Source organism: Onychostruthus taczanowskii, unplaced genomic scaffold (genome assembly GCF_017590055.1).
Source record: "Onychostruthus taczanowskii isolate IOZ18803 unplaced genomic scaffold, ASM1759005v1 scaffold21, whole genome shotgun sequence".
NCBI lineage: Eukaryota > Metazoa > Chordata > Aves > Passeriformes > Passeridae > Onychostruthus > Onychostruthus taczanowskii.
In genome coordinates this window covers 12,168,188-12,195,254 of record NW_024499351.1, presented here as the reverse complement: position 1 = coordinate 12,195,254, position 27,067 = coordinate 12,168,188, and the positions used below count along the sequence as shown (strand labels likewise).

The window sequence follows — 27,067 nt, the reverse complement described above, 5'->3', positions numbered from 1 at the left end:
TAACTGTCTTCCTTGGGTTTGTTGTGCCTTCCAGCAACCAATTTACATTTAGAAAAAGATACTATTTTTAAAATAGTTCTCTTAATTTTCTTTTTATGTTATTTTAACCTCCATATATGCTATGACAAGACAGACTTTGAAATAAAGTTTTCTATAGCACTTAGGTTTAGGTAGAAAACAACAGATAATTCTTATGAATACTTAGCAGATACCAGCAGATCAGCTGTCACACTTCTAGTGATTTCAGTCAGTAAATTAAAAAAAAAATAAGGTGAACTTGTTTTTCAGAGCTGTAAGTGTCCTATCATGATGTGTGTTGAACAGTAGTTTCTGTGCATTTCCAGTAACATAAGCACTCAACTGCAGAGATTTTCCTCTTGAGTGGGATCTTATCAAGAAATCAGAAAGCTGTTGGGAATAGCTGTATTCCCTCCCTCCCTCCCTTCCATCCATCCATCCATTGCAGGAGGGAAAAGGAGAATTAAGGTGTCAGTATTTTTTTCTGTAAAGGCTTGCAGCAGAATATGACAGTTTCACTTAAGGTCTCTTCTCCTCTTCGGCCTTCCAGTACAGGTCTCTGAGAAGCCCTCACAGGTGTATTGTTAGGGATACTATTGCATCTGATTAAATTAGTGAATAGCACTCTTGGCAGTATGGATTGCATTCTGTCTTAACACTAACACTGAATATTTTATTTAATTTAAACTGTTTCAAAATTACTCATCACGTTTACTTCTTTCTCGGTATGTTCTTGATTTGTGTTCCTTAGAGAATATTATTTAGTAAGGTGTAATTTTTCTCTTCTATTTTGAAGGTTTTTTACTTTTATACTAGAGATGATTTCATGATATGCCAAGTTAATCCCAAAATTCCTTATTTATTTCACTACAAGGCTGTAAAGAGCAATAGTGATGTTAGAGAAGAGGCAGTACTTATTCTATTCTTAACAAAACCAGGAAATATAAACAACAATATATACTCTAAATATCAGCTGTTGTCCTTGAAAAATTACAGTATGTAATCTTCCAGTTTCTTGACAGTAATGCTTGCAATTAACAATTAGTAATTGTAGAACCAGGAAGAAAGCTGTTCTGCTGATGCCTGAAATTTGTATTTGAATTCCCTTTTATTTCTCCGCAGAAATACGGAACTTGCTTTTTACTCCTCAGAAAACAGCTTTTGAACTAGTAGTTGTAGCTCATGCCTATTAGCTTGGAAGACTTATTGATTTTAGAAATTCATGGAAAATGTGTAATGAGTACCAAACTTATTCCTTTCCCATCCTTAAAAGAAACAAAAAGAGGGAGCTGAGGAGCTGTGTAGTACAGCACAATTTCAGTTTCCAGAAAAATATTGGAGCAAGTAATTGAACCAAATTGTTTGTAGGCACTCAAAGATAAAGGAATTACTGTCAGCTAAACTGGATTTGTCAAAAACAGATAGTCAATTTAGTTTCCTTCTGAAGCAGAAAACTGGGCATGGATAAGAAATAAATCAGTGCATGTTATATTTTGTCGTAAGTAAAACTTTTGACAGTAAAAGGGTATTTCCTTATCCAAGCAAGGGGAACATGGTCTACAGGAAAATGCTGTAAAGTGAATATAAAGTTTGACTAGCACCTTTTGTAATCATAGTTAAATAGAAATGGAAAATGGAATGATAATGTGAAGTGGGTTTTTTATGGGCTCTTCCACACAACTCCATATATTAGGAATGTATTTTTCTTTAGTTTGCAGATAGCATGAAACTATGAGAGAAGATGCAGTGGAGACACAGTCTAAAATAAATAGAATGCAGTTTCCTAAAAACAAGGGAAAAAAATCTCTCCCTGTGTAGGGAAATATGATTTAGAGAATGAGAGTAAGGAGCAAATGGCTGAATAGCGCTTCAGCCCCAGAAAGTTCTGCAATGCCAAACTGGATACAGGGCTGCAGTATCACCTGCCAGTGAAAAACAATATTATTTTAATATACAGCCAAGAGTATAACTTGTAATGTGAATCAGTGTCATTCACTCAGTTCAGTCATATCTGAACTGCTGATTCTGGATATTTGAGGGGATTATAATTTTATCATTAGAAAAAGAAAATTCCACTTCAAAAAATGTGTGAAGAGTCCAGAAAGGAACACCAAGAACCAGCACAGTCTGACCTACGAGAAAAGATGGACGAACTTGTGACTTACTGGTTTAGAGAAGAGAGGTCTGAAGGGAGGTATGAAAAACCTCTCAAAAGGTTTAAAACTCATAAAAACTTGGAAAATGGCCACTGACCAAAGAATTTGAGAACCTTTGATTTAGCTGATTTTTTTTAAATGAAGTTTTTTCTGCAGTAATGTGTAAAATGTTTAATTCTTTTTTCTAGCAGCATTGTAACAAATCTGCTGGAATTTATTTTTACCATTGGAAGATAATTTTTGACTTATACAGTGTTTAAAATTGTTGCTGAACATGCTCATGCTTCTCTTCTGATGTATGAATGACTATGTGTTGCTGAATAGTCACAGCAAGGCTCATCATCCATTTTCTGTCAGAGTCAGTTGCCTACTCATAAGTGGGCAATTGTGTGTGATTCAATGACAAAGGATAACCCAGCCAGACTTGGGGAACTCAAATCATCGTGCAGAGCTCAGGTAGAATCCAAACAGCTAACTTAGGTCGTGTGAATAGCCCTTAACATAGTGTGCTCTATTGGTAAATTGATTTGCTTCACAAGAGACTGTTCCTGCATAGCAATATCTTTTCAGAAATAATGGCCTTTTAGTGGTACGCAGGACAGCTGGTTCAAAGATTTTAAAAGGGATGGGAGGGTAAAAAAGGAGGTGAAAAACAGCAGCAGAACGTAAGCTGATTCTGTATGTCATCATAGCACATGAAACATTCAGCAAAAGAATGAGTTAATTTATTTGTGCTTGGAAATTCCATTTTACTGTATAGTTAAGAATTGTTATAGTAGTCTGGGATGAATATGATATAACGGGTAAAACTTTTTCCCAGCTGAAATTAGTTTCTAATATGACTGGTCACATGTCATGTTTCTATTACAAAGAACACAGGTAAAACACCTGATTTTTTCTTTATTATGTTCTGTGGATTCAGTCAATTAGTTTCTGTGGATTTGTTCAAAATAATAACCTTAACCTTTTCTTTTCATTTGTTAGACAGGAGACATAAGTGGGAGACAAGTGGTTTTTACACTGATTTGCAAATAAAAGGATTACACCTATATTTCTGCAGCCCTCTTAATTTTTTTTTGTATTCACTGTGCCATAAAGTGACATTCCGGTTTGATGTTTCTCTTTTCTGGTCCTCTTAGTGGGAGTAATGCATTATCTTTCACTGTAATTTTCTTTTTCCTAATCAAAATGGTGCCACTCCTCTTTATTTCTTCATGCAATCTGTTGTCTACTGCCTCTTCCTTTTCTTCATTTCTTGTTCTCTTTTTGAGGCGTTTTGTTGGTGTGTTGGTTGTTCTTTTTCAGACATCTTATTCCCTGCTTATATGTTCATTAATAGTATCTCTTTCATTTTTTTTTCTCCTGAAATCAACTTGATAGCAATATTTCAAACTGATAGTAAAGTGAAATTATGAATCTGTGTTAATGAACAAAGCACAAGGACAAGGCATATTGCACAGAGTTTACAATCAGAGAAAGAAAAGAAACAAACATGAATAACTGATTAGAATAAGAGCTAATGAATGCAGATTACTCTTAAAAATTATTCTTCTTGAAAAGTTACCTGAACAGTTAGTAATTTTGACAAGCAAGGTAAAGGGGGTCTTTTGCAATTGTATGGGCAAATTAGGTATGGAGCTTGACAGTAAAGGGACTATTAAGAAAAAGTGATGTGAAATGGTTGGAACTACAAGCAGTGTTCAAATATTTTAAAAGGTGGAGGTAAAAATGATGTGTTAAGCTTTAGGAGTAACATTCACTGGCATTTTTAAATTTTTCAACTAAAGACCATGGAAGTACAGAAGAAAATGGGCTTTAAGCAGGGAGTGGGCCTGTCTGCAGTCTTTCTCCCAGCTGTGATTTTTCTCTCCATCAATGTTCTTCACACTAAAGAGCACTTAAAATTAGGTACACCACAAATTCTTGTCTTGGGCAAATAGATAACAGTTTTTATTTTGGATTCAAGGTTTAGACTGGAACTATATAGGAGTGTAGCAATTCAATTTTCCTTTCTCATGGATGGAAGTTTAAAAACTGTATGAGCTTTAAAGTCTCTAAAGATAGATAACTCAAATATTCTTTCCTTGAATGACCTGTTAAAACCATTGCATGTCAGAAGTGATGAATAGTTTTTGTGGGTTCTGGGCAGGTTCCTGATCGATTGGTTGCTAGTTAATGAGGGAGAAGAAGGGCAAGTGCTGAAGTCCAGCTGACTGTGCGAGAGCACACCTGCCTTTTCTCTTTACCTCATTTTCTCTGTAATGAAGGAACCAATTGGTTTAGAACAATCAATGCTGACCTGTTAGGATCAGGCAATGTTCTGGTATTGCCAAGGCAATTAAATTCAGCAGAGCAAGGATTAAAGGAAAAAATAAGAAAGGACTTGAAACTTTGAATTGAGTAAGAGCTATATTGATATTTTAAAGTTGGCAAAAAACCCCAACCCAATATAGTTAAAAATAATTAAATCATTATCATGTCCTCTTTTGTGTGGGATTGGGTATGCCAACATCATTGTCATTTGTCCTTTAAATTCTGTTTCTGTGGCTGGGAATTACTGCACAGTGTAGTGTATGTATCTGGAGGAAGCAGTTTGCTTCAAAATTTCTTATTGATAGTTGAAAATTTCCCCCATTGTTCTTCATTGTATTGCACTATTGAACTCACAGGCTGTGTATGCTCATAAAACGATTAATTCCAATTGAGGTGGGTAAAAATAAAGCTCAAATCCTTAGTAAATTATTTTAGTTCTCATGAAGTATTAATTTTAGAAAATTTGTCATATATTTTAAGATTGTAATATTAATTTAAATCTTTTGTTGCCTTGTATGGATGCCATTAAAAGGAAATTATTTCTTGTCTCTATGAGTTTTGGCCTTATCAAAAGAAATAGATTTGGGCAGTCAGAATTAACTTATATGAAATGCTAGTTTCCTGCTCCATACTGTAATTTACAGATTCATTGACTGTGTATATTAACTGGCAATATTATTGATGTTAAATAAAATGTCAGGATTTCCCTTCTGCACTTCTTTCCTGTTTGGAAGATGCTAAAGCATTGTTTTATAGGGTTCATCCATTCTCAGTCCAGAATAACATTTTTAACATTTCTGTTAAACAAGTAAAATAAACCAGCCAAAACCATTCAGGCAAACCTAAAATGTTGTAAAAAAATTTAAGTATAATATCAAAGAAATAATATCAAAATGCAGTTTATCTTTCCATCTGATAATCTCAATTTTACTTGATTGACGTATGTTTCAGGGCAGAGGGGTAACCGTCACCTCTTTCAACTTCAGAAACATCAGAGATCATGAATCTATATAAAGTTCCTTTAATCATCAACTGCATGTTGTCATTTTAACTGTCACCACATGAGCATCCTTTGATTCATGTTTGTCCTTGAGCAGATGAGGTACACAATCCTATTATTTCAAGCTTTTAAAGCATTTTTACTGGATGTTTGTAATGGAGTATTATGTTAAATCAACTTCTTAATTTGAAATCTGAAGCTTCTGAGCTAATAGGTCATGTCCATTCTATTTGTGAACTGTGGCTTTGTGCTGACTTATTTTTAGGCATGTTTATACATATATTTACATACATCTGTATATACATATAAATGAATATGAAGTTAAAATGATCATGTGTCTTGTAATGGGTGGGAGGAGTGGATGATTTTATGAGGCTACTTTCTGTTGTACTACTTTTTGGAAACAGTTGTTCCCCCTGCAGTAGTCTCCACCAGTTAGTTTTCAAATACAATTGTAGAAACTCTTTTTCTTTATGTTTGAATATGTTGACCACAGAGCAAATGTTCTACTTTAAAGCAAAATATCAAATGTGGGGACTTCAGAGGACTTCAGAGGTCATTGTTAGATTGGTACATTTCTGCCCTTAGTGTGGGGAGTGTGCTCACGATGGCTAGTGCTAATGACTTCTGTCCTGAATGTGTCCTTTATTAGGATATATCATCATCTGATACAGAAAGGTTTTGAGATGGTTTTGACTTTTTTTGCTAATTGCATACTCATAAGGCATGGGACAGGTTTAATGTTAATTTTCACACTGAACTTAATGTAGAGTAAGAGCACTGAGTGTGAGCCTGTGTCAGTTACCAGTAAAGTGAGTTCAGTGTACCATGGAGAATACTAATGTTCAACAGGTCTGGAAGAGACGGTTTTAAAAAACAAGAGCCAAAGAGTATTCATCCCTTGATAGTGAGGAAAATCAGTCTTGGCTTATCCTGATCTAGTGCAAAGCTTAGCTGTGATTTTAGTGAACACACTAATAATAATGTGTATAAATACAGAAGAAAATTGGTAGGAGAATATTTCAAGTAGTCTATCTGTTTTAAAAGGGAAGGGATGTATTAGCCGTATATGAACTCACTCTCAAAAATGAGTGGTTTATACTTTAAGTTTTGTGCCAAAACAAGAGTGCTTTTTCCAGGCCAAAAGTTTCTCCACATTTTCAGCTTTTTATTTGTATGAAGTCTGGTCTCTAGTCCAGACCTTTCATTAAACTACAGGTCTGAAATACTTCTTTCTGGAAAGGGACATCATAGCATAAAATATAAGTAATACCTCTAAAAATGTATTTTTGATGATGGTTTAATATTTCAAAAGTCATGAAGGTTTAACTTTGAGTTCTAATTTAAATGTGTCTCAGGCCTTTAGCTTATTTATGAGAATGTGAGTGATTTTTAGGCTGGTTTTGGTGCAGAGTAGGCAGATTCATAGACTTCGCCAGTGCAAAGCAGACATGGTACATACCAGTTGTAGTAAGGTGCACCTACCCTGCTGTTCATTTGCAGTGCACTAAAGCAGACTTCTGAATTTTATTCATTCTTGATGTCCTTTTTAGTTTATATATGTGCAGTATTATCACTTTGAAAAAGAGGTGGAAAACCAAAGCTGTAGGTGCAGAACTAAAAGCATATATACAGGGTTTACTTTTTAGAATACTGACATTCCGCAGTAATAGTGAATTATTGATAAGAAAAATGAGCTTTGAATTTTTGCTGTTTAATATTGACAATCTATGCCTAGCAAGATATTTGCAAAATGATGCTGGTTTTCCAAACAATTTTTTTGTTTGTTTTTGTCTTTCACAAAACATGGTGAATATTTTGAAGTCTGAAACTAAGTGTGTTAAGAGGTGTCACAGTAAAATCAGATATCATTTGTGTGGGGAAAGATTTTGTTACTTTCACTATGAGGTTAAATAATACACGAAAGTAAGTTCCTTTAAAAATATGTGTTGAAATGAGATAGGTATAGAATAATGTGGAGCTGCCTATTTATTGATTTTTCACTGCATTTTCTCATTTTTTTCCTTTTTTTTTTTTTTGGTCACTCTTCCTACTATTTCTGTTCTTTCCCTAGTTTTGTGGGTCGTTTGGTTGATTTTGGTGGGGGTTTTTGTTATCGTTTTGTTTTTTATTTTGTTTAAATATCTCTCCTGAAACACAGGTAGGTGTCAAGTCTTGTAGATTAGTTGATCTTCTCTTAGCATTACACCGCATTTTGTTAGATGCTGATTGCTCAAATTGCTTATCATGTATAGTTATACATCTTTATATAGGATCTGGTTTTAATGTTTTCACCAAACAGTTCATGTATTGACTTGATATTTATATATAGAATGAAATCAGACATTTGGCAAATAATTTTTTAGTATTCTGGCTATAGAAAATTATTAGAGCTGAAATTTGTTCATGTCCAGTCATTGTATTTCTGGTTTACTTATTTGTGGAAAATTAGCAAATACAGTAGAATCCCTGAGTGTAAGAGAGAGCTTCAAATGCAATTTGATAACACAGAAATCCTATTTCTATGGTATATGTGTATAGCAAAATGAAGGCATGATCCTAACATGAGTTAAACATCCATGTTTTAACTTTAATCTGGCTACCATGGATAATAATAGGTGAGTTGTAGGGATGCAGGTTTCAGCTACTGAGATTCTGAGGGTTATTTGTAAGACTTGCGTGTTTTTAATCCATAATGTAAGGTGTAAATGCGATGATACTGTAGCATAAAAATTACTATTACTTAGTTCCCTTATGCTTTGGTCACTTTTGCTAAGTATCTGTGGTCCTGGACTCCTTTCCCTGAAATCAGCCTATAAACCACTCTTTTGCTAGCATTTTGGTGTTACTGGGATGTTTTCCCTGAATTGATATTTTGAATCTGATGTTCTGAAGTATTTAGAGTCAACTGTGTATATTTAGGTAGAAACAATGGCCAGACTTCTCTGAGCTAATACTATAATGTAATAAAAGAAAATGATCAGAAAGTTTGAGTTTAATTTAGGATTAATGCAGTTGAGTCATCAGAGGTTGTAGGACATCAAGAAAGCTCTCTGATGAGGTATGTAAAAAATGGTTAGGGTATACATCAAAAGATATATATTACATAGATCAATACTACAATTATGTGCTAAATATATGGGCAGTAGGGTATTTAAACATCATTTTATGATGAAAAGTACACAGGTTAATTATAGATTTCCACTAAAATCTGGAGACTGTATTCTAAGTATATCAAGATTCATTTTGAATATATCAAATACACTGGATTTCAGGATACATGACCTAGTAGGGAGATGGAGTGTCAAGGTGAAGGAAAGATTGCATGAACGGAGAGGTGGAGAGTAAAAGATCTGAAAATTAAGTGTGAAAAATTGACTTTCAGCATAGGTAAAGAAGGTCAGAGAGGCCAGGTAAGGAAGGTCAGATGGGGGAACCTTAGTTCTGAAGTTCAAAGGTTCTACTCTATGAAGGACAGAAAGAAGTCACAGCCTTGTATTCTCTGTAAATTTCTAGTTAATGACAAATAGCAATAAATAATATTGATTGCCTCCATTTCTAAATGGATATTTATGTCATTATACTGAGAATAATAATAATATTATCGAGGAAAAGGTACTATTAGACTGATAATAGCCGCCTGACATTAGTTACAACTAGGAATAAAGCAATGAAGTATGACAAAGAGCTGCCTCCTGAAACATGTTTTCACTGCATTCATATATAAGAATAAAATGCATTAACTTATCTTTTAGTTACATATCAAAATAATGCAGTACTGAGTTCAAATTATCAGCTTAATAAAGTGAAGTAGATGTTTTAAAAGGTAATGCAAGATGTTCAGGAAAATTGAATTGATGTGCTAATGAAGTTTATGTCCATAGAACTGAGATTCATATAACTGTGTGGTAGATTCATTTAAAAGATACTCTTCCACAGAGCACTTCTGTCACTTCTGAGGCAAGAATAGTGTTATTTAAAGGAAAAAATCTACTTGAAGAAGATACAATACAACCTAATGCCTTTCAGTGGCCGTTTTTCCAGTGTAATGTTGTAATGATCTAATTGGATTTCGAATGGGAGTGAGTTGTGTGTGCTCACAGCCACTTTGGGAAGGCCACATGCAAGGTAATAACAATGAAGAGCTATCAAATATCCTGAGGGTAGCTGTGGTGAAACAAGCACATGAATAGACCAGCTTAGCTGATACCAACACAAATGTGTAACTGCAGGTTTCCAATGGACTCTACGATTGTTAGAGCTAATATCCTAAATCACTAATTTCATTCTCACTAACTTACCTGCTGTGCAGTATAGGGAAATACCTTTTACTTATTTTTCTTTTTTTGTCTTCTCCTTTATTTTTTTTCTGACTTTTTAGTTCAAGTACAGTGGTTTATTTCTTCATTGAGGAGTCACATTCTAAGTGCTAGCTGTGTGAGTTCAGCAACAGTCAAAAGTAGAAGTCAAAGAAAACGAGTTCCCATCAAACCAAATGCTGGAAACTCTGTCAGTGCTAGAGATGTGCTGTATAAGCAGAATTCTTCTTCCAGCTGCTATTGAGGTGAAAACAGAAGTGTGACAGAGGCTTATAAGGTGGTGTCAAGGATATTGTGGTAAGCATTTAGATGGATCAGAGCACTTAAAAGATCTCCTTCACATTTTCTTTACATATATATGTATGTATGTATGAATTTCTGAGCTATATTTGAATGGTTTTGAACATAGTTCAAAATTTAACAGTAGAGGAAAAAGATATCAAGATTTATCTGATTTGGGGTCTTACACAGTACGTTTTTGAGTAATGAAAATATTTCAGAAACAGCTTTAAACTCAGAAAAGAAGTACTACATGTCATCTGGATTGAAAAAGGCAGAGGTTTATCAAAAAGAAATAAGTTTGTTACATTAGAGGATCCTCGGTAGATCATTTAATTATTTAAGAATCTTTTATTTTGTCATAACTCATCTCTAAGCCTATTGATTTGTAACTTCCAGCATTTTCAGTGCAGTTCTTATACTCAGGGAGTTTGTTACTTTTTGAAACATTTGACGAAACTGCTCTTCGGCAGTTTTTAATATATAGATAGCCAAATGGATGATGGCTTAATGCATTCTGTCTTCAAGTAGGCATCCAGGTAAAGCTCTGTTTCATTCTCAGATAAGAGATTCTTTGTGCATGGCCATAAAGCTTACTTCACTACAAAAGTAGTCATCTTGCAACTGTTTGAAATTTTTGTGCACAGGCAAGTACTGACTTTTTCATGTCCTTTCAGAGCCCTCTAGAATCTGTTATTAAGTATTTGGAAGGCATTACTAAGGCAGATTTTTTGTTGTTACTGATACAAATACGCATTTTTGTTGTCTTAAACACAGGCTCGTTACCTGTGCAGCATCAATTCACACAGTGAGGTGGGGTATTTCCATTTTTTATTCTAGTTTGCTCCAAGTATGGATCTGGGTGGTAATGCATAAAATGCTGGCTCCTTGACCATCAAAACTTTATGCTGTTTATGCATTTCAACAAACAAATGCATCAGCATTCATTTGTTAGCAATTACATAATGTTTGCATTAATTAGTAGCCAAACCCCTATTTGTTAGTTGTATTCCTCACTTCCCACATTAATTATTCTGTAAGTAGTGTTCTTCCTTCTGTTTGAGTATGGAGTTCATTCTGAGGAGGCGGTCAGTGCATCAGTGGTTGCAATCTCCCACTGGATTAGTGTCACCTAGAAGTAACCTGTGTGTAGCTCAGTCAGTGTTAGGGGAATTTTGGGCAGGTGAGAACTTCACTTTTTATTACACTCTAAAAGAAATAAAGTTTGGAAGAAAAGCCTTACTTGATTTTTCTGGTTGCCATTTCTTTTCCATTGCACCTGAAGTTATTTTAAGATTTATGAAATCAGATTTAAATCAGTTTCATATCTTTAGATGCTTAACCACAGGAAGAGAACTTCTTGAGTGGTTATTGTTCCTTGGCTGTGGAACCAATTAAAGAGATCTGAACTCAGTAGCTCAGTCAATATATTTCTGTTTTCTGCTCGTCTGCTCACAAGTTATAGTGGTGTATTTCATAAACATGTCAAACATAAGTTATTTTTGTTTTGTAGGAGAACAAGAACTACATTTTAACAAAATAATAACATTTTCTTGGGGCTGTGACACTCAGTGTACCACTCCAGGCTGATTGTAGTGTTTCAGTGAATAAATATCCATTGTAATCAGTTTAATTGGTGCAATACTGTAGAGTGCTGTTCTGAATTAGACAGTTCTTACTGCTTATTAAATCAACAAGAGAAATGTGGCAAATGTTGTGTGATACATGTGGCTCTACTCTACAATTAAAACAAATAACAAAAAAAAAAGCAGAAGAAAGAGGAGCAGTGAGAACAAGAAATCATTACAGTAGTTGTCTGTCTTAAATGCTCTGTCTTTAACCATAATTCAACTATTCTCACATGAACTTGAGTTTCTGGATATTTTATTATTTGTTACATATATTAGAAGTCACTACCCTTCCCTTTTACCATCTCATTGCTGATGAGCTGTGTAGCAGTGTTTGTACAGGTTAATACAGACCACCTACTTGTAATCCAAATTTATGATCTTCTTTCACCATGTCATCAATTATTTCCGGTGAAACACAATTTGATTTTAAAAGAACTAGACATATGAAGCTTATGAGATTGAATCTGCTGCACTATCTGTGTTTGATGAATAGGCCCATAAATAATATTTCTTTTGTCCTTTATTTTATACCTGAGTTCAGGCCTGCAGTAGCTAAGAGCTGGGTCTTCAATATTCTGGAAAGTATAAGCAAGGAAGTTTAGAGACTGTGATTATCTGAGGTAGCAGTGGTATATATGTGTAGCAGGTGACATTGCTAGTGGATATCATGTAAGATTTTTTTTCATAAAAGACAGAACTTGGTGAATTTAGAAATAATTGGTTGATGCCTTCACTGTTCTGTCTCACATCAGACATTGGTTTCACAAACACTCTTTCATAATATTTGATATATATTTCATGTGAATTTTAGTCTGCATTAATAATTTCTAAAATCCATCTAAAGAATGATCATAGTTTAAGTTTGACTAAGCTGTGTGTTATCAGGAGCAGAACAGGTGTTGCACACTTTATGTTAGAAAGGAGCACCAAAGCAGTCAGAACTGACATTCTGCTGCTTTAGGTGGGACATTACTTGTGATTTTTTATTTTTAGTGGTTTTGTTCCTAAAAACGTTGCTCCTAATGTTGAACAATTGAAGTTGATGTTTCTTGTGATACGGTTACTCTTGGCTGGTGTTTGTAAATCTTTAAATCACTGGTAGTATACAGGGGTTTAATAATTGTATATCTTTAGTTAAAGAACTAAATCTTGTTCAGTTAACAAAGGCATTCTTGTTCCAGATCCAAACCACATTTGAATAGTAACACTACATGCTATATCACAAATGTTTAAAATGTATGAGACATACTTTGCTTAATGAATTATCTCATATTTCAGCATTCCAAAACTAGGTAGCAAATTTGAAATTGAGCCAGCAATACTTTGCATCAATTTTTTAACCACCTGCAAGTACAAGGAGTTGTATCTCTACGTACAAGTTTTCAAATCGTAAAAATATTGATGAAAAATATATAATCAGTCGTTTTTATGTTACCAATACTTAGCTGATTTCATTTGAGTATTGTTTAGTAGTTTTCCAGTATAATTTTAACATCATGAATGGTAAGGTTTCTTGCATATATCCTTGGATGTATTTTTCTGTAAGGAAGATGTTATACTGTTTGGATAGGAGTCGTGGTTCATTTAGTTTGTTTGTTGGACAGTTTGTTAGGGTTTTTTTTACCTTATAACATTTAATTCTTCATGTGTATTTATGACACCCTTTTGAGAGCCCTAGAGGTCTTCTCTTATTCTCTTATGCCTGTGAGCTCAAATACCAGGAGTACTGTAATGATTCGTCCAAACAAAACTTATATTAAAAGGATTATTTCAGTAATTGCCTCCTTTTTTAAAAATAATTTTCAGATTTTTTTTTTTAATCCACCCTTCTTTACCACTGCCTGTCAGGTTTTTGTATTGCGAGAGCTAAATACAAATTTTTGTATATATCTTCATTACAGTTTTATAGGACAAATTTCAAAATATCTTGCTTTTTTAAGCACCGGTCAAAACTACAGTTGCTTCTTTGTTGAGCTACCTGGATGCAGATTGAAATCAATGTATCTTTGTTTTCCTTCCTTCTGTCCTTCCATCCTCCCTCACTTTTTTCTAATACTTTTCAGGTATTTCTTTGTCATATTGTTTATAGTCTGATTCTAGCCTAGATCTAGACAGCACTTACTGAAGTGTCATTGGAGCAAGAAATAAGTATTGCATGGTAAATTCACAGGCTGGTGGAGCATGAGAAGCTTGGGAAAATGGCAAACATTCTCAGATTTCATGGAGCAGCACTTTCCTGTATTTTCTTGTTTTATTCAATATGTTTAAAAATGTGGAGGTTACAATGTATCTGTATAATGAAGCTAAATTGATCCTAAGTCATAAAACCTCATGAGGATGTAGTGTGATTCAAAGAAAATTAGTTCTATTGCAGATGAGCTTCTTCTCTTTGGGAAGAATCTGGCTTCATGTCACATCAGCCTAGAAGGTGTGCAGAGCCAGGTCATGTCTGTTCTCTGAATCCCCCCGTCCAGTTTGTTTTAGAACTAGACTTTCTGAAGAACAATACCTTCTTCTCTATTTAAAAACTACTTTTTTTTCTATACAGTTAAATTTTTTAGCATCCCATTTTATGTGTTCAGTAAAGATGGCATAAAGATAAGTGAGGGTGATATTTAAGTTGTGCTTGGCTGCACAGTCAAATCAGGCATATGGTTTAAATGTAGATTTCATGACATCCAAATCTTAATATCATCTCGTTTTTTATTTTGTGTTCTTATAGTGGAAGTGCATTATGAGAACAGGTGTAATTGCAGATTTCTTCTCATATCCAGATGGGTTCTAGGAAACTGAGCTGTTTTGGGTTGAGGTCTGACCCAGAATAAAAGCAGGTGAACCAAGTTCAGATTTGAGAACTTCACTGGAACTAGAGATGCATACAATGTGAAGAGGTGGTTAAAGCCAGTTTACCTGGAATTGGTTTTTTTTCTGTTTTAAAGAAATAAAAATTGGAGATCATTAGAAAAGAACAAAGCATTTGTAAACTTACTATTCTTACAGATTATTGTGTATGGAATACACAACATATTATCACATTGTGCAAGTTTTACTTATGTTCCAAAGCACATCAGTGTTAATTTGGTTATATCCTTTGAGAAACACTGGTTGATGGGTTGACATACTGCTTACATGTGGTACACAAACAATTACATGTCCCATTTAAATGTTGTATACCAATATTTTTAGTCACTTGAATGTCCCAGCATAAAATACCTGCATACACATTCTGGCACATTACAAAAGGAAATGTGCTATGTTTCCAAACTGCCTCACTGTCGGTTGTATTTCCAAGGTGAAAATGTTTGTTACTGTTCAGGCTTTGTAGATGTTAGATGTACTTTTTCTACTGGAGTTCAATGATTTTGTCTTGTGTAAGTGTTTTATTTAATTTGTCACAGTTATTTTCAATATTTGCAGTAGGGATTTCCTTTGGTATAAAATAGACTTTATTAGACTTTCCTGTCTAACTGCAGGAAAACTTGTCTTCTGTCAAAAGACAGATATGCTTTTCATGTTTGTTCTGGCTTAATTATTTATATTATGTATTTATTTATGTCCACTGTTCTCCCACATGATTTAATACTGGCAATAGATTTTTCTTCCCTGTTTTTTCTATCTTCTTGCCACAGGTCTGTTGATTCAGCTGTGTGAGTCTGAAGGATTTTTCGTTTTAGGGAGTTGTCAATAAATGGAGTTTAGAAGGTGTTGAATAACACTGTTTCCTTTTCCACTGAAAAACAAACACAATGTCTTCTAATGCCCTTGTGTGTTGGGCTGTGCCTCACGCATCTTTGTGGCAGTGATTGGAATGTGAATGTCAGTGGTTCTAAGCAGTTAGAGGAGGTATAAAGTATGTAGTAATTCTGGCACTGGTGTCTCATACCAAATGCTCCACAAAGGAAGATGAAATGCCAATTTCATAAGAGCACATTTTGTACATATTAGATTTAGTTCTTCAAGTTTGCTGTTGCTATTCTAGGTTGCTTTGATAGTAGCTGAAGAGTGGGTATCAGTGCAAAATACATGTTAATTTCCATTCCTTCCCCTTATTTAGTCTTCTGTCTCAATATTCTCAAGGGATTGGAATTTGTGTTTAATATATTTGTTTTTCTGTATCTTACTGCTGTTATTATAATGAAGGATTAAATGGCTCCTAGAGTATGCATATTTTCATGCTTTGACACATATTTCCTAAGCACTGCTGTGATGATGTAGGCAGCTGAGTTTTGGTGTTTGTGGTCCTCTAGGGTATCCACAGCAGAATCAGTGGTGTGATCTGCAGCAGCTGTTATCTGAATTATGTGTGTCAGCTTTACAAGTGTAAAGAGCAGAAGTAAAACATAGTTTAGTTGTTTAGATATCTTCTCACATCAGAGTACAAATATGGTAATTTCATATGAAGGAGAAGAATTGCCCTGGGAAAAATAGGGGATGAATGAGAGATGTTGCCATGTAGGTGCCTAATTAATCAACCCAGGTAGTCCATTCAAATTTCAGTTGTTTAGAATTCTACCAAGATCCAGTAGAACATGCTGTTTCCCTATAGTCAAAACAATTTTCTTGGTAGTGGGAAAAAAAAAAACCCACCAACCAGATTTTTCTGGTTGATATTCCTGTTGTGAGGATTTTAAGGTCACATGTAGCTTGACTCTGTGTGGCTAGAGAGGTCTGTGACATGAAACATTCGACCACTTATATCAGTATCCATCATTCTCCAAAAGGGCCAGAAAATAAAAGTAAGGGGCAAAATGTTCATGTTGCATTCCTGTTTACCTGCTAGGGAAGTTCATTTAAACCCCACAAACTGATCAAGGTTTTCTCTTTAGAGAATGATTCAGGGTTTTTTTTCTGTCTTCCAGTCTTACCAGTTGAGTCTAAAGCCCAGTGGAGCTAGTCTAGGCATTGGACTGTGATTCGTTTACTCTGCAATCACACAAAGATTCAAGATGACTTTGTGTCATGTGAACATGCTTTTTTGCTGATAGCAACTTCCAATTGCTCTGAACAAACAATCAAGAAGTTTGCTCTAATGATACAATTTTATAACACAAAAAAATCTAAATAAATTAGCTTTTAAAGCTAATTATGAAGCAGTTTCTTGTGTTCTTATTAATCTTGTTACTTTGTTTATTCTCTAAGCTCTTTAATGCAAGGAAGCGTAACTGAAGGATGTCAAAGTACATCTCCATTAGTAACACTCTGGTGGTTTGCCTGTGCATTTTGTCCAAGCAGCACAACTCAATCAATACCTTCCTTGCCTGGGAGAGTCAAGGGAGTGTCTATGGCAAGCCAGGCTCCATGTGCACTTCAAAATATTCCAAAATTATTCCTGTGTTTAATGGAATTATGTGCTTCTGAGGCTGGAGGGAACAAGATCAGTTACCATTGTAGAATTTTGGACATTCCCTGTGTTTTTAGGGTTCGGACTGTGGTCGTGAGTTCATAAAAAGAAAGTCAGCTGGTTCACACAGGCAGGTCTGGGGAAACACCTCCTGTTTGCCTGCCTGTCTGCCAAGATTCCTGCAATGCTCTTTACAGGCACTTGGCACAGCTACAGCGTATGGGCTGAGTTCTGCTTTACTCTTAAAACACAGGTTCATCTTCTTTATTAATAATAAATATTTTCTACACTCTTGCAAATTTATTTTTTCTGCATAGAATGACTTTCAGGACAATTGCTACTGTGATAGTTGATTGATGTGTGAGTTAATATTAATTAGGCAATAGCATACAATTGCTTGTTCCAAGTTGTTATTATTATTAAAATAATTTCTAAATGAAATTTGGAGATTGAGCATTAGCACAGTAAATAGCTATGATGGTTGTTTTATTGTTTAAAAAGAAAATCTCAGAAAACATACTGTGTATCTTCTCAACTTGATATGATGGAGAACACAAGCCAAAATGATGCTGTTGGTGAATGACCATTATGTTAGAAATATAATTATACCATGTAAATGAGAGACAGACCAAGGATATTGCTTAAGATTCATACATTCTGATAGTTGATGATTGAAATGAGTTAAATTCATACAAAGCTTTCTGTATGGGTAACACATCTTGTGGTCATTGGTATTTGGTTTAGGTAGTTTTCTGGTTGCTTGCTCAGCGTTTATTGAGAGGTATACAATAGTCCTTTTGAGTTTTTTCAAAATTTATAGTAAGAACTATTGGATCTCTTCAGAAAATGCAGAATCAGACTGAATCAATGTTAGTGGTTGTTTATGGAAGGTGAAGCCTCCAGGGTAATGCAGCAGGTGAGTAGGTCACAATGTTTGAGAGCAGCTCTATGTGATTTGCAGTTGGAGTGTGTAAATGTGAGCTATACCATCAAAAATGAAACCCAGAATAGCTTTGTTTCATAATATTTGAATGAGGGTTTTTTTCAGTATTAGTAAAACATACAGCAACAGAGATTGCTATCGTGTACATCCAGTGTTAGAATTAGAAACAGTCTTAATAAAATGGAATTGATTTTTGGCTTTGGAAGAAAAGCCTGACTCCTTTTTTTGAGTTTGTCCTGGCTGTATGAAATCTTTCGCAGTGCTGAAAATTTGTTGGTAAAAGAATGATTATTACTGTTGTTCTTGCTATTATTATTACTGTCATTAGTAGGAGCAGTATTTAAAACCTCCATGAACACATATTTGCAGTTACAGACAATTTCTGAAACAGAAGGTCCCTAATTTTTCTTTTCTTGGCAAATTAATTCAGAAACATTTTCAACAGATTCCATATCTCTTTAAAGATTTTTTTTTTCTTCTTAAATTGCACTGGAGCCAGCATGAAATGCTGGACTAGATGCAAACTGCTATGAAATTGTCACTCAGTTCTTATGGGTCTGCATGTTATAGTCTAACTGAATCAATTATATTTAAGTGCACAGAAGTTGGTCATGTTTAACTTGTGCTGTTTATCTTTTTTTTGTTTCCCTATAGGTATATTCGAATTGTTGGGACCCACAATACAGTGAACAAAGTTTTCCATATTGTGGCATTTGAATGCATGTTCACGAACAAATCCTTTACTCTTGAGAAAGGTCTGATAGGTAAGACATAAAACCATTTTCCTTTTTTATAAACTGTTGTAAACACTTGTCTTTTAAAGCTGGCCATTACTGCACTCTACTTCTGTTTCCATCCAGAAATCTCTAAATTGAATTAAACAGTGTTGTAAGCATAGAATTAATTGGCTAGTCCTTACAACTTCTATGAGATTCCAGTACTGTGGGTTAATTAATGATGCTGCAGGAATGCTGAAATTCAGCCGCTGCTGACAAAGCAACTTGTAGCTGAGTCAGTCAGTGCTGGCAATGTTATTTTTCTTTGCATGTCACAGTACAGTTGCTCATGCCTCCCAGTAGGTTAGCCTGAATTCTTTTACAAGAATGGACTAAGCACAGCTATTTATTGTAGTGATGATGGATTTGGACATTTAGGGCCTCTTATACAGCTTGGTTACAACTGCTGAAAGTAAACTCTCATGTGTTCATTTCCCCCTGAAGAGTCATAGACATGCTTAGCCATGGCAGAACATTATATCAGTTATACTGCTATTATTCTCAGAACACCACGCTGATGGAGCTGTCTTAGCTCTGGGCAGCTTATATAACACTGATTTAAGTACCTTTATGTTACTTAAGATAGAAATCCCCTACAGAGCAACGGTACTGGATGGTAACATGTGTCACAGAAAGACTTAATATCGATTTTTTTTTTAATAGTTAAAATGAGGTGGTTTCTATGCTTTCTTCCATATAAACTCATAAAAGTCAGATCCTGAAGTTCATTGGAGAGAAAGTATTTAGTAGCTGTCTAGATGGGATTTCCCACAGTTTATTACTTACGGCATAAAATCAAGAATTTAAGCAAAATTCTCAGAGTTCATGCTGGTTTTAAACATATATTTAAATTTTAAATATGTACCCAATACAGATGGAAGGGAAAAAGTTTGCAAAATAGAATGAGAAAGAAGATTTTTAGTAAGACATATTCACTTTAAATTTTTCACTGAGAAAACTATAATATTTAGCAGTGAAAAACCAAGACCCAATTCCTCCAGCCTGTTCCGCATACATTATACAAAGGCAAATCAAAAGCCTTCCCTCTGTTTTAGGTAGTGTGCAAGTAGCATTGCAATTGCTATTGACTTCAAAATAGAATAAACAGTAAAGAAGAATTGTGTTAAAAGAAAACATCTCCCTTCAGTTAGCTAGTCAGCAGAGAAACAAAGTATCTCAGATTTGATAAAACCTTTGAGCTAAATTTCATAGTTAGCACTGCCAGCTATGAATTTTTAAAAACTTCTTACAAAATCCAGTTAGTGTGTACAAACATTTGTATGTATTTGATTTCAGATGATCAAACTTATTTAATAAATGCTGAATTTTGGACTTAAATATTTTTGAGTGTTAACACAAAGATTGTTTGATCATAAGGCAGTAAATCCGTGCATGTTTGTATAAGTGAACTTTTACTGAAAGTGATTCATCTTTCATAGACTCAATTCTTTTTACTGGTTGAGTGATCATTCTGGTGAGGTAAACTATTTGATCTGTTTTAACACTTCTTAAGTTTCAAAGGTAATCTAGAGGATGGAGGCTTTATATGGCTTTATTAAAAATTTTCAGTTTGTGAGAATGGTTTTGTAGAATCTTACAGGTAAATAGGGTTTGGGCAGCATAATAGTGAGGGTTTCTGGTGTTAATGGTGGTTGTTAACCAAGGGCAGCTTTGCTGTTCTTCAGTGTGGGTCAGTCAAGCTGTTGTATGCATAAGTCATTTGAAGTGATCAACAGTAAGGAAAGAGAGGGGCCTGTAGTTTACATGGCTTTTTATATTTAAGGGATATTAGTCAATACAGTTGGTAGAAAGTTAAAAGTAAGAATTTGGGGAGTAGTTAATTGAAAGTGGGATGTGGAGAGTCTTCCAACTGTCAGTGAGGCACCAGCAGTTGTGTACATGACCCTGCAGAGTTTATGGTGAGAAAGATAGAAATGGAAAGATCTGGGGACTAGTTGAGGTCCGTCCAGTTGTGAAATGGAGCAAAGACACCTATGACTGTTCCATCAGAATTTTTGGCCATCAGTATTGCCTATTCAAAAATATTCTCAGCAGCTTTGATCCAGCAAAGAGATATTATATCTATCCAGTGCCTTTTTTCAGTGTGATGATTACCGTAAGGTGCCATATTGTATGGCTCCTGCAATCAAGCAGACTGTAAGTCCAAGGTCCACCTGTGTAAAAACTCAGTATGAGTGCCAGTGGGTTGGCACAGATTTATTTTATTACTGTGATGAGGATTTGTAATGTTTGTTTCTGCTTCTGAAATGACCAGATAGGATAAAGTGAATTGAAAGCAGTTAGGAAAAATCAACAAAATATATGAAAGTGCAGTAATCAGAGTAGATTGCTTTTAAGCTTGACTGAGTAGAGAAACTTCTATCTTAAACCCTTGAAAAGCAGTTCATTGGGTTCATTGCTTATCCCATATGATATTAAATGTGGTATTAAATTAGGTTAGAACAAACACAGCTGCTGTTTCTATACGCTGTTTTATTAAAAAAATGAAATATTACTGGTCAGCCCTTGAAGGCCATAAGGTCCTTTGGTCAGCCCTTCAAGACCATAAGGTCCTTTCCCTTTCAAAAAGATTTAGTGACCCCTACTTCTACCAAAACAACACTGAAGATAAGATGTGAAGATTTGTCATTTGAAAACTCATTCCAAAGAAATGAGGCCTCTGAGGTACTTGGTTAGATATGTTATGTAGAGACTTGAGAAACTATTTATTTAATTTTTGTGAAAGATACCTTGCAAAGAGTTGAGTGTATGCAAAGAGGGTAATTTATCAGATCTATTACTACTGGTACATAATATCTATGTGATGGCTGTCACCATGCAGTGAAGATTAGAGGGCTGGTAAACAAATAATAAAAATGAAGTGCTGTTTCATTATAACAACAATTTTATGTTGTTGTGTTTTTGTGTACAAGGTTTTAATGAAAAATTACTAACTTGACATACTGCATTTAAAAGTCATTGTGGAAGGTGATTTATACAGTTACTTTGTATAATACTGGATGTCGTACTGACATGACCCAATGGTAGCTGAGTAGCAGTTTTGAAGCAAAAGTAGCAGAAAATGCTCTTTATAGCACTGTCTGGTGTTTAAGTGTTGGTTTACAGTTTGTTGTCTTGTGAAATGAGGTGACAGAAAGGAATGTAATCATATGAAATTAATTCCCTAACGCAGATGTTAGGGTTGAGATGTATTTTTCTTTTTGGCATAGTATTATCTCTAAATGTGCAAGTTAACAGTTTTCCATATTAAATTCATGGTATTAACATAATTCTTTCGTTTAACAAGGATGCAAATATTCTTTAATCTCACAATCATAGGTCTTGCTTATTATGAGCTTCTGCTTATGAAATTTTGAATGGTCTTTAGCCATTAATATTTAATCTAGAATTCAAAACAAAAGAATATTTTCACAAGAAAGAGACATACTGCTTTGGAAGCAGTACCTGGTGTCATGCAATGTATTGTACAATGTTCTAATCTGCCCAGTGGCAAGAAGTTACAACAGCAGTTAAAGGACTGCTTCTGTGCAAGGCCTCTTTAGGTTTCTGGGAGTTTTTTTTCCCACTTTAGTAGGAGAAAAAATTCCTTTTTTCTGCGCCAAATGGAAAAAACAATTGATAACCTCAGTGTCCTTTAATCAGTACTCAGTGCTGAGGGGCAGTCAAGGATTATGTGGGCTTTACCAACATTCTTTCTGGTTTTGAGCCTGGTGAAGGGCATTGGGAGTGCAGTGGGGATGGTTTTTCCACATATGAGTGTTGGTCAGTAGTCTGTCTCAGTCTATCAGACTGTCTTGCAATGTGTACAATACACATGAATAAGAGAACAGTGAATAATGACTGAAGAGCAGAAGATGGATGTAAAAACACTGAAATGTCCTTGGTCACCCTCTGAGGAATGCTGTTCAGTTCTTACGAATCATTATGAACCTTCATTTGTGTGCTGCTCAATGCCTTAGGAGAACTTGTTTTAAAAGGGATAAAATGATACAAATAAATATTCACTTGTCTTTTACTCTGGCAGTTAATTTAGAAAAAGAAAAAGAACAAATAAAACTGAATGTGTAACAGGGAGAAACCAGTCATATCAGTTGCCTAGTGTGTGGTTCAGCTTTGTAAAAGATTGCTTTGTCTCTCCCCAAGGAAGCAGTGAAAGATGCTGGGTTTTGTCTAGTTTAATGTTGACTCCATACAAAGCTATCATATTTTGCTTTTTCCCTTTTGAAAAGGGTCACATTTTTTCCAAAACAATGCAGGCTTACCCAGCAGTGTAATTCAGCTCGGCTGCAGACATAGCTTTAGGAAATTATGAAAAATTGAAGACAATCTAAATACTGCAGGAATTTTTTTCCCCTTTCTGCAAGAAAGGACAGCCAAATGGTTGGTTTTGAGAGAGATCTGTTCATATGGTTCCAGTTCTTTTTTTTGATTTTTAAATTCTTTCCTGTCTATCTCCAGTACCACAAAGAAGGATGCATACTTCCTAAAACAACTGATACTTCTGACAGCCCTCTGCAGACACAATGTTTAATGAAAGAGCCCTGTAGCAGCCAATTAGTTGGCAATGAAAAGTATGGCCAGTTCTAGTGACTTGAATGGTTTTGTTCTAATTTATTGGATTAGGAATCACAAAGTGTAGCAGGTATCAAGTGAAAAATCAGCCTTCTCTGAAGTTTTTCTAATACAATTTCTGACAGTTGGACAAAAACATATATTAGTGAGGTTTTGTTTTCCAGATAAATATGGCTTGCAGAAGGCTTTTCACTGAAATAAGTGAAAATACTGTTGATATTTGTTTGAAGTTGATTTTTTTTTAGCTCTTGATTTCTTTGAATAATTTAATTGAAGATTCAAACTAAATCTAGTAATTTCATCAGCAAGTTTCAACTCAGGAAAATAACAAAGAGTGTATGGAATGAAAGACTGGACATTTGGCTGTACTTCTTATTGGTTGAAAAGTCTGTAGATTTCTTATTTTTTCTTCCATGTAGCAAATAAACAAGGGCTAATTCATATATGGAATAAAGATTAGACTTAAAAAATCTTTTGGCATGTGGAAAATAATGAGAGCAAAATGCCTAATACCTCTTTAATTCTTTTATACAATATGATCAAACTCTGAAATAATCCTTATGTACTTAATTCTCTTTTTATTTAGTCTCAGCTTTCTATTTTCCAACCAGCCAGGAAGGAAACTTTTGTCAGGTTAGTAGATGTTCAAATAGAGAAGGAATGCAATTTTATAGTTAAAAGCTGAGCAATTGGAAGCTGAACATTTAACTGATATAATCATTAGAGTAAAATTACTCCTTCATACTAACTAAAACAAAAATATGTTTCTTCTAATGTAATTTCTTGTTTATAGTTTCTTCACAATGATAGTTTTGTAAACATCTTAAGAGAATTCCCTAAAATTAACAGTTTTGTTGCAATGATGGCACATAAGCAGGGAGCTTTTGACTATTGCCTAGAGAGCAGTTTAAATATATTCTACAGCCCATAATGCTTTAAATTGCTGCTTTCCTAGAAAATAAGACTGTGTAGTAGATCTGCCATCTCCCTGTATGTTTGTTTTCATAATTTATTTAAGGTTTATTAATGGCTGGTTATGTGAACCAATACAAATACTCGCTTACTTCTGTTCCTTTCTGTGCTGCAAAAAGTTATTTGAGGATTTTCTTTCATTTCCCCACTCATCCACATTGTAGTGAAGTCACAGTGGATGGATAGAAAGCAAAGCTGACCTGTCCAGAATGAGAGATGAAAGGAAGTAGTCCATCTCAGATATGGAAGCCACTTGGCAGCAGCTGCGTTAACTTTTTTTTCAGCGTGCTTCAGGAAAAATAAAAATTCTTTTGAAAAACCAAGTATGCTAAAAAGTCAAAGTAAGAGAAACAAGCTTAAGGAGTGATAAATATGACTGAGGTTACAACACACTTCTGGTACATTTTTATCTTGGAAGATCTCTAACGAAAGTTGAATAACATATCTGTCTTATCTTTAAATATAGTCAGTATAGATGACCCTTAGGCCATGCCTTGAAAATTGCAATCCTTTATAAAAATAGAATTATATATACTACCAGTTCTTCATCGCTCCGTACTGCAGCATAAGGCAGAGACAAGAAAGTAAGTTTTAATAAATGTTTGATGCTGCTGTCCTGTAACCTCAATCATCTTCTTCTTTTGTTTGCTTACAGAATGTGTTTGCTTTGCTAACACATGTCTTTTCTGTTCCTTAGAAGCAAATCAGACTTTTCAGCCCAAAACTGTTGTATGAACAGTAGGGGGAAAAAAATTATATTTGTAATCTTCTCTTTTCTTTTCTCTGACAATATTGGTTACTGTAAGAGCTGGATAGCTGGTGGATTTAAAAAAAAAAAAAGGAAACAAAAATAGACTGTTGGTTTTAACAGTTTGTATTTGTAAATAAGTGACCTAAATGGAAGCAGATATTCTAATGGGAGAAAGAAAGACAATAAAAATACTTGAAAATACAGAACAGAGTCCCCACCAGATGGTACTTTTAATAAATTTATCAAGCATATATAAAAGATGATAATGAACATTCAAAATAGGGAGTGGCAGACCCCCTAGGGAAAAGGGACAGGATGGCATATTCTGCACACTTGAATTAGTCAGAGTCACTTTCTAATTAGCTGTTGTAGGGAAGACCACAGAATTATGTTAAAAACACAGCAAGACAGTTTCTGTACAGTTTTTAAGGAGTTTAACTAATCAGGGTAACATCTTCTTAGGAGGGTCATGAATTAGTGCAGAAATCTAAATGTGAGAAGGAGCAGGATGATGCTCAGAGGGCACACAGGCAAAATATTGCATGAACTGAGCTGCACTACATTCAGTTAATCACTTAGATAGCTTAGAGTGTGTCTGGAATATGCCATGGATCCTCAATATGAGCATTGATTTTGACTCTATCTTTTAATCATTTACTATTTTACCAAGATTGCAATAGCTTTCTCATCCTATTTAAAAAAAAAAAAAAAAAAAAAAAAAAAAAAAAAAAACAGCTCTGTGTATAAGATGCTTTAAAGTCTATATAAAATGAATACACAAGTAAGTTCCTTTATTCCCAGGGAGGAGAGGAAGAAAAGGAAGTCAAGACAAATTTTAATTCAATGCCAGTACTCTTAGTTTGCAGTGTTAGGCTTTGCTTTATTCCGATTGTTCCAAGTGAAGTACTTCTAATGTCTAACACCTGCTCCCCCATAAGAATCTGGGAATTGAGTGCCTCTTTTCAGTAGTAAGGGAATCAGGAGATTTCTAGAATAGTAAAGTGGTGGTTTTAGTAATTTTTTATGAGCAGACAGAGATTATAGTACATTTGGTAATGCAGTACCTTTTCCAGAGCTGGTTGCTTTTCCACTGCCTTGGATTACTACTTGGCAGTGATCTTGCAGTTTCTTCCCATGTGTTTTTTAAGGTGTTTTGGTGGGTAGTGGCTTTCTTAATATTATGCTTCTGACACCAGTAGCACAGTGAAATCACAAAATCCTAGCTCTCCATGGAAAATTTTCTTTTTTTGCATACAGTTATCTCTGGAATTCTCATAGCTGTGTTCTTGCCATTTTCAGATGTTGTAGTAGAGGGAGGTTTCATCATGAAAACAGGAAGAAATTATTTCAAAATTTCTAATGTTTTGCTGGACAAGATTTTTTTTGCAATTGTGTTAAAAGAGTGTTTTCATATGACCAATACTGAAATCCATCTGTTAATTTACCAGGCTATTCTGGAATAGTGCTGTGAAAACTATCTGTACCATTTGTTCGTCACTTGTTTGTAGTTCATTTTATGTGAGTAAATTTCCTTTTGTTGATCATGTTTTCTTTTTTTTTTTTTACCAGTTCTTCTCCAGAAATAAAGACCACTGGCATCTGAACTGTTTTCTGACTGTATGTCTGTCATCTCTGTGTTTTTAATTCACAGTTCCCACTGAAAATGTTGCAACAATTGCAGACTGTGCCAGTGTGATTGAGGGTGTAAGTCGCAGTCGCAATGCCTTATTGAATGGAGACACAAAAAACTATGATTGGGATTCTGGATACACATGCCACCAGCTTGGGAGCGGAGCTATTGTGGTGCAGCTGGCACAGCCCTACATGATTGGATCAATACGGTAGGAGGATTTATTTTTCTCTAAATTAGGGGCCACACTGAAATTTTTGCTGAGCAGTTATTTTCTTTAGAATGTGTGACATTTGAAATGACATTAATTAGGGAGCTAGTTTAGTCGTTGTCATTTGGCTTCTT

General features: G+C 34.8%; 1 protein-coding gene across 3 annotated transcripts in view; it reads left to right on the top strand.

Moving 5' to 3' along the window:
• Positions 1-27,067, top strand: part of BTBD9 (BTB domain containing 9) — a 107,406-nt gene that overhangs the window by 51,714 nt on the left and 28,625 nt on the right. For all 3 annotated transcript variants that reach the window (XM_041404207.1, XM_041404205.1, XM_041404206.1), the window contains exons 8-9: positions 18,655-18,764; positions 26,744-26,933. In XM_041404207.1, coding sequence (XP_041260141.1) covers positions 18,655-18,764; positions 26,744-26,933 — 300 coding nt within the window. The remainder of the gene's footprint in view (positions 1-18,654; positions 18,765-26,743; positions 26,934-27,067) is intronic.